Below are 8,935 nucleotides of genomic sequence, written 5' to 3'. Positions count from 1 at the left end.
ATAGTAATGCATAGATTAACATAATGGGAGTACAGTTTGATTATACACAGAGAGAGGAAGCAGAGCCAGATATGAGACATGTTTGGGGCAAAATCAGGGAGGCACAAACGAAAAATCAGTGTCCAGTCCATTCATGCAAGGACTTCTCAGAAATTGCTTGTTTGTGAAATTTGTGAATGTTATCATGACCCTTAGTTATATTTGATGATTTTATTTTCATATATTTGCCATCGCTACTGCATGTGTAAGTGTGGGTCTGCATTTGCCAATCAGACGTTTGCTGGTAATATTTACCAGTTTATTCTGCATGACTTTAAAGTGGACTTTGTAACGGATGTTGTGTTGTTTGGTTGTACTCTTGTCACTGCGTTGAAATAAAGAATCAAACCCAAAACTAGAATTCATTGAATAATAAGAGTTCAGGTAATGATAATCGACTGAACAAACGTTTCTGTGCCTGAAATGAATCAATATCTCCACAAAAAATGTCAACATTTTGTTATGTAAGAAAAAAAAATATCTCTGCGGTTATTCTAATAGGAATTTAAGTAATAAAAAATAACACGTAACAGCTCAAAATTGAGAAGTGGGTAAAAAAAAAAATATATATTTTAAAATTATGGTTTGTATGAGTGATCAGTCCCTTCTGGCCTGATTCCTCTAAATAAAATGTTCCCACAAATACTGACCAGAATGGAAATGCTCCAGGAGGAGCTGCAGAGATTCACAGCTAAACCACACATATTTCCCTTTTATTTTATTTTTTAAATGTATGATGAACATCATTGAAAGAACCCCTCCAAAAGTTTTGTTTATGTTTGTCAGAAGCCAAACAAGAAATTAAGCAAACAGGTTGAGGACGATGAAATGATAAGAGACTGAATTTGAACTTTTTTGCTCGATGTGGAAGAAAAATGCTCCCTATTTCTTGGATTCACCATCTCCACCAGGATACATGATGGTAGAAGCCTCGTACTGTTGGATGCTTTTGTTTTGTAGGGTCAGGGAACCGGGAACAAGAATATAGCTAAAAGCAGAGCAAAGAATAAAGCTGGAGCTAGTTTGAAATGGTTGGATCAACTAGAAGGGCTTTATTACAGCCCTAAGGTATTAAAAAGGAGAAAATCCACAAGGATTTTCCATCCAATTTTGGATAAACCTGTTTTGCAACGAAGAATGAAGGATGGTTTTATCCTGTAGACATGCAAACCTGTTGGAGACATAAACCTAAAGATTTTTTAAAGTAGTGAAGGACTCATCACAATGCACACTAAAACTTTTTATGTAAAAATGTTGAACAGGAATCTTCTTCTAATGCACAATCATGAGCTATTTGGTGCCGATCTATAACATAAACTCCTCATAATTTAGAAAATTCTATTGTTAACTTCACTTTTTTGTTTTCATCTTTGCTCATTTAAAAACAATTCCTTAAATAACCCTTTAGAAATGCATGTTAAAAAAAAAAACGGACTGAAAATTCCTGATTAGTAAGAAGTAAATGTTTTGCAATCTCTCAAAGGTTGTGACCAGCGAAAAGCACACAGACGACAAACATATTGTCTGGTGGTCACTGTTTGATTAATCTGCTCATTTATGCCAGATGAACTTTGAATCCACTGACCTATTTCTTAAAAAAAACCAAACAAGGGAGCTGACAAGTAAAATCAAATCTCTGTGCTTTAGAAATCAGAAAAAAACTAAAGCTCTTTATTTTATTTTTTTTGAATGAAACCTACAAATTACCTAAAGCGTGCGTATTATGGATCCAGTCCTGAAAACTTAGTGGGGCTTAAAAAGGAAATGGATTGCTCTCAAACCCCCTAGCCACTCCACATAACAGGGATTTAAGTCAGCCTCAGGGTGAAATTACCAACAGCATTGTTTAAATGTATAACAATAAACCACATGGTCCTGGTCTTTAAGATGATCAACATATCCACAGTAAATTTATAGTGCATTAAAACAAACTCTGAATTTCAACAGGGATATTAAACTGTTATGTGACTGTGAAGAGTGAAATGGATGTGACCACTCATTCCTGTCTGGGTGATGTTCCCACCCTTTCTGGAGCCAAAGGAAAGAGGGCTATTGCAGCTTAAATATGAAGGGAATTGCAAGCTCGTACTGTGTCTTAGCAGCTAAACTAGTCTTTTACAATGAGTTAAAGAATTCCTCCTCATAAGGAATGAGGTGATCACAAGTACCCTCATCCAGCCTTTAAACACAACTTCTTTTTTTTTTTTTTTTTAAGCTTTTCTGCCATTTTTAGCATCCTTTCGTTTTGTTTTACAGTGAACCAGTGAACCGTTCCAAAGGGGTACCAGGTAAGGCCACTCCCTTCTCTCTTTCGCTTCCTGCTTCCCTACATTCGGTAAGTTTTGCCCCCGGAGCTGCCTCGACTTGAGTTTTTTGGATGGACCTCCTGCAAGATGAAAAGAAACATCTTAGACGTCACTGCAAAGGACAGCTGTCTCCATGGTTACAACAATTTAAGACTTAGGAAGCTATTAAAATGGCGACTGAGTTAGCAAGTTAAATGTTATCAGTCAGGACAGAGCAATTAAAAAAAAGACTTAAATATGTTTGTTTGAAAGATTAATTCAATCAGGAACTCGTTAATAAACCAAAGTAAAGAAGTGTTGTTTATGTGGATCTCTGTCCAATGGATAAAAGTTGGCCTACAGTGAATGAGGTCATTAACAAAACAAGGATTCTAGTGGCAGCAGTTAATTTAAAACCACAATAAAATATACAAGGATCAAAGGGAAGCGATCCCGCTATGACAAAACTAAAAAAAGAAATAACAGAAACAGAGCAATCCATGTAAATCCATGTATGGTTTGTTCTTTGGTTTTTTCGTTTCAAAAAAAAAAAAAAAAAAAAAAACAAGCATGTGCTTTTTCTGTTTTTCCATTTTTAAAACCTAAATCGAAAAAATGAAAAATCAAATTAATAGAAAATCAACAGCATTTGAGTTTTGTTTTGCCATCTAAATGAAAATAAAATACGGTTGTCGTTTTAATATGTAGCGGTACCGGAAATTAAGTAAGTCGCCAAAGAAAAATCATTTACAGTGGATGAAGACGGCATCAAAACCATTTCTAAACAAAAGGCAATGGCTGCACTTGAACTGTTTTCTGCTTTGATTATCAAACTTTTTGAGAGCGAAAAAACTCATGCTACGTTCAGACCGGACGCTGCAAAAGCAGCAAAATCGCGTCTGCTGCTTCCTTTTTGCTGCTTGTACCAGTGAGTTCTGACGCGCGGCTGAAGCAGCTTTGCTGCTCTGGCTGCACGGTGCAAAGGTGGCTCTGACGCGCGTTGGGCGGAGCTTCACTATCCTTTCTCTGCCTTACAGCTATATTTGCTGTGATCAGTGGGAATAAAGTAGTTTTAATATGTTTTTAAGTGAGAAAATACACCTGAAAACTTAATCAGTGCAGTCAGTTCATCCAGATTACAATCCTGTCTCCCAATGTTATTTCTGTCGGAGCCGCTCAGACCCCCACATACCGACGGTGCGCCGACAGAAAGAATCCCTTCAACAGTAGCCTCTGGACGGGTCGCCTCCTCGCGGTTTACCGCGTCGGCTGGTAGGTGTTTTTCATCTAAATAATCCGATCTGCAGGCACCAGAATAATAAAAGCCAACATATTCTGCCGGCAGATGTATATATTTTAAGTTAATTATGCGTTAATAAACTGTTGAAGAGGAGTAATCAGAGCGGTCTGTGTCATCAGCGCTGTGTCTCTCTCCCAGCCAGCTCCCAGATCAGCTTCTCTGATTGGTTGACGCGGTGCGTCGAGCAGCAAAAATTAAATTTTTCCATCTCGAGCAGCAACGTGTTTGCGGCGCGTCACGCGCGTCAGATGCCAAAACGCGCCCGACGCGCTGCTTCAGCTGCTCAGACGCGCTGCGTCTGCTGCTCAAAACGCGCCGCAGGACCTTTTGCTGCGCCTTGACGCGCGTCAACCATTGACTTTGCATGTAAACTCGCTGCTTCTGTCGCGCCAGCTGCCCCCGGTGTGAACGCAGCAACACTCTGAAATCAGTGATGCTTTGAGCCGCCATGGAGCTCCACATTACTCGGTAATGAGTGTCAGAAGGTTTTGTATGGAGCACAACTTGCGAAGACACAACAATGTGTCGGACGCCGATTTGGAACGTGCAATCATTAGCGCTCAATGAAATGCGCCGATTCCCTCTAAATAACACATACGTTTCCATTTTGGTAGTGCTAACTAAAAAAGTTCTTCTTCTTGTGGATTGTAATGGCGGTTGGCAAGAAATTGAAGGCGTACATCACTGCCACCTACTGGTAACTAAAAAGTTATCTGTTGGGAGTTCAGGTCTTCATTTCCGGTTCTGCCATAAGGTCCGTTGAATTAACAACAAAATAATTTTGTCTTTGGTTTAATCATTGCAGTAAAAAAAAAAAAAATCCCAAAACTTACCCTTTTTTCATTTTTGCAAATGCCGTTTTTCTAATTTAGTTTTAAAAACGGAAAAACAAAAAAACACATTTTTGTTTAGTTTTTTCGTTTTTGTTTTGAAACAAAAAAACCAAAGAACGAACCATACAAGGATTCAGCACCCATTTCCTTTTTTAATTTTAAGCCAAGCTTTGTTTTTTGTTGAAAAAAACAGATTATACGTTGATTTTTCCATTTTCTTGTTTTTTGTTACAAAAAGCCAAAAACATTTTTGGTTTTAAACAAAAAAGAAAAGATATTTTTTTTTTTTTTCTTTTCATTTTTGGTTTTGTCAGAAAAACAGATTGTACTTTGATACCCAGACCAGAGGCTACTTCATAGTTAAATTCCAGATCTTATATGAAATAATGTGTCTTCGATATCCAACATTATAAAGAAAATATAATTTTACTAATATTTACATATAGATATTTCATGGTCAAATGATGCTTATGTTCACCTGGGTTATTAACTCCAGTTATATCTATGAGTTTAATGTTACACCTAATTGGTTTAATTGATTTATTGGAGAGGTATACATGTGAGGGAATGCATCCATACCTTAAAGGATGAGTGACTATGTCCGGATGAAGGTCTCTGTAAGGAAAAACAGACATTTTAGTTGGATGTACTTGAAAGAGACCTCAAATTAGCAAACGTACATTCATTGATCTGAACCATGGCTTTAGTGTATAAGTGGATGCGGCACAAACCTTCTTGTTTTTTGTCTTGTCTGGCTGCGGTGCCGTCCTGCGCTCTGTGCCCTTGTCCACTTTATGTCCCGGGTTACTGACCTTGGCAGTTCTCGGCACATCTATGTGGCGCTGTGCACGTACAGAACGAGACTGCTTGCTGGTTTTTGCAGGTGCGCAGTACATCTCCAGGCGCCGCAGCTCACAGCTCTGGAAGCAGCACTCATCCACGATGCCGTGCGACCGCCTTGCACTGGGACCATAGCCTGTTGGCTTATCTGTATAGCGGACAGAAGGATGTAGTCACATATAGAGAAAACTTTAAACCACTGCTGCTTTACAAAGTAACCACACCATCAACAAAGAATGTTTTCAGTGTTCAACAATAGACATCGCTTCAACTGCAGTTTGAGGGAATGAGGCTTAAAAAGTGACATTAAAGGATGATCTTTTAATTCCGGGTGGATCATCTAAATAAGTGGCCCTCCTAATTGCCAATCATTCTGGTGATATGTTTACATAAAAAGTCCTACGTGCCTGTCCCCAGTTAGCCATGTTTTTCTGCGCATATTCACTTTCAGCAGCATATGTGTGGTGAGCTATGGTTTATTACAATCATTGAAGGTCTCCTTTCTCACCGTGGTTCTTGGGTCAAAAAAAATTGGCGCAGGCACCGCGCAGTGGAGGAGGAGTTAAGTGACTAACGGAGCAAAAAACAGTGATCATCTGTCCGAACTGTCAGTTAACTGACTTCACTACAAAATCCACTGTATAATCCTATATAGTGATTGGGGGATTTAACGGTTAGGGCGGACATTTGGACACAGTAAGCTTGTATAAGAACAGCAACTTTTAAACAGAGCGTGCACGAGGAGAAATGGGCTCGTGCACGCTCTCGCATACGGTTAATAGGCGTTCCCTATCAGAAGCAGGTACAGGGTAGTGCATGTGCATTTTTTATTTAAAATGGAGAGGGTGGGTCTTTTAAAAAATTTGCAAAAATCCTCCACAAGACCTTTAAGTGGATTCATTGCAAATATGTATGCAAAACTACACAAAACTGAAAGTATTTTTATGTAATGGTCTAGCTAGAGAGTGAAAAAAATTGTCAAGATGGCTTTCAATGGAAATAAAAAACTCTATGAAAGCAAAATTTAATTTCAAGGTAAAAATTAAAGAGCCAAAAATTGTGTATAGTTGACAGATTTTAAACTGAAATTATCTGAGATGTTGGTTTGAGCTTTTTGGAGCTTTTAGGATATCATTTAAAGTAATCCACACTAGGAGTTTGCAATCTGAGGGTATTTTTATGATATTATTGTCGTAAAGAAACATGTTGCTGTTATGTTTTTGTTAAAACAGCTAGAAAGTTCAAGCCCCATTTCCAAATTTTTCCAAAAATGCTTGTGACAACATTTTATGTCAAACGTTTCCCTAAATTTGTTCTTGATTCAAAAGTTACCCAATTTAATTTATTCTAATATAAAAATATCTTCATATAAATCTATTTACACACACAAAAAAAGAACATGGCCAGTTTGGATGGACGTATTAATAAAATGCAATAGCTGTGCAGACTTTGCAAAGATTCAGTCCAGCTCGTATAAATCAGATTCTGCTTTTTCTCCTTCATTGCTCTGGCAGGTTTCCAAACTCTATGTTTTTAGTAAAGCAGCGATAATAGCCAGGTCACAAGTTTAATATTCCTGATATATGAACCAACCTAATGACGTTCAATTTCTGCAAGTGAAATTTACAGCGCTGAACACTACACACTGTGGACCAAATTTGGCCGTAACATGTTGGAGAATGTCGTATTCAGCCATTTTTGGCTCTGTTAAATTTTTTTCTCTTTAGCCCCCAGAGGCCGATCCACCTGCAGAAACATCGAGGACTTTCTGTTCATTCATATATTCATTTGGAAAAAGTGCCCTTCAGAGTCATTCACGTGCATAACTAAGAGAAAAGGGCTATGCAAACGTTTTTAGCTCAAATTTATAAGTTTTTTTTTTGTATAACTATATGAGCCTTGCAGGGACACCAAAGCTTGTTCCCTCTTCTTACTCTAAGATAATGCTCTTCATTGGAAAAATTCAGGATCCATTTAGAATTCCCAGCTCCTTTGGTAAGAAGGAAAAGTCTGGGAGGAGATGGGCTTTTCCCTGTGACCAAATGAAATAATAATAATTTAATATGGCATTTACAAGGAGGAAATGCCTCTCTCTCTCAGAGTTAATAGCTCTTGGCTCTGAAGCCTGCCAGCGCTGACAAAGTGCATTAACTCCTGCTCTGTGTTCGCCTTGTTCTGACAATGTTGCTTGGACAGAGGGCAGCTTTCATTCAGAAACAGAAGCATCTTTCTCTTCTGAACTGAGAAGATAATGGAGGCATGAATGAGATGAAGAAGAAAAGTTTTTATGGATGAATTATGACAACATGTACTCAGTGCAACTGAATTATTAATGAAGCAAGAAATCCAAGATATCTAGAAACATAAAATGTGAAAAGAAACACCTCATTTGATTGACGGTATCCTTATCCTTTCGTTATTCAATGCTTCTCTAGGAATATCTTCCAGTTATTGGAGCAAACACATGTTATGTATTGGAAGCAACTTTTGCAGGTAACGACTGATGTCACTGCATTAAGATGGAGAGAAAAACTCCAGTCCACACTGGTGGTTACATAAAGACTGACTATTTTGAGCCAAAAGCAGGGATCTGTGTTCATTTGTCTGGCCTGATTTTCAACCCTCCTCCTAAAAACAGGAAAATAGTTTTTGAAAATTAACACCTTATGTTATTCCAAGAATAGTTTGCCACCCTGCTCAGAAAAGCAGCTGGAAGGGAAAGAGGAATCAGCAAGTTCTAATTTAAGGTAGCGGGACAAAAATGCATGAAGTATTAATTTCTAGAAGGTTTTAACATGATCGATGATTATATTAGTCCCTCATAAACACTGACACACTTTTATGACTGTTCTCAAAAAAACGAAGTTTTTTGCATTGTTTTTACGTCTTCCCTCAGCCAGGTCTAAGCTTGGTTTATCCTCTGCTGATGTTCCAGAACTCCAGTATTTTTACTGAGTCAGTTTGTGTTTTGGTATTTGACAGGGTCAGCATGCATGGTTCAATGACTGCACAGAAAGTTAATTTTTACAGCCTTTATGCTTAATAAAAATGGAATCTTTGAGCTAATGCCCGGCTTTAAACACAAGGTGGCCAAATGATGAAAGCTGCTCAAACTGAGTCAAATGCTACAGATATGGGTGAATATAATACTTTGTAAATGCATCTTAAATGTGGGCATTGCATAAATGTTATGAAACATTAAAGTAATGAGAGCCTTAGGGTTATCACTTAACCTTGCATAGCAAGCTGGATTTCGGCGAGATCTGAGTTTTTAGTCTCACAACAAATCATTGTTGAAAGACTCCCTCCAATATGTCCGTCTCGTAACAACCAGCGAGTCGGACCAATGAGATGAAAGCAGTGTTTTTTGGGGCTGGACATGTAGGAATGGCGGCAGTCAGAAGGGCCTTGCCGGGCCATTACAAACATGGCTACGCTGGAGGACTCACCTGACAATTCCACCATTGACAAAATATTACAAAATTTGGAAACCCATTTTAGAACAACTGAAGCCATAAAAAACCCTATTTCACCCTCTTTTTTTTGTTCTTCTTTACCCCAGTTGTTATGAATAAAGGTGTGGACACTTCTAATTGACTGGTTGAAACTCCATAAAGTGTGTTTTTTTTTTTTTTTTT

General features: G+C 38.1%; 1 protein-coding gene across 1 annotated transcript in view; it reads right to left on the bottom strand.

Annotated features, from left to right (window-relative positions):
• Positions 1 to 406: 406 nt before the first annotated feature.
• igf1 (insulin like growth factor 1) overlaps positions 407 to 8,935 on the bottom strand; it is a 26,450-nt gene continuing 17,921 nt past the window's right edge. Inside the window, exons 3-5 of the mRNA XM_015376402.1 lie at positions 5,189 to 5,445; positions 5,037 to 5,072; positions 407 to 2,425 (exon numbers count right to left, since the gene is read on the bottom strand). Of these exons, the coding sequence (XP_015231888.1) occupies positions 2,366 to 2,425; positions 5,037 to 5,072; positions 5,189 to 5,445 (353 nt within the window). The 3' untranslated portion in view covers positions 407 to 2,365. The remainder of the gene's footprint in view (positions 2,426 to 5,036; positions 5,073 to 5,188; positions 5,446 to 8,935) is intronic.

The sequence above is a fragment of the Cyprinodon variegatus genome, unplaced genomic scaffold (genome assembly GCF_000732505.1).
Source record: "Cyprinodon variegatus isolate N-32 unplaced genomic scaffold, C_variegatus-1.0 Scaffold7, whole genome shotgun sequence".
Taxonomy (NCBI): domain Eukaryota; kingdom Metazoa; phylum Chordata; class Actinopteri; order Cyprinodontiformes; family Cyprinodontidae; genus Cyprinodon; species Cyprinodon variegatus.
The sequence above is the reverse complement of the archived record's forward strand: the minus strand, read 5'-3'. Positions and strand labels throughout refer to the sequence as shown.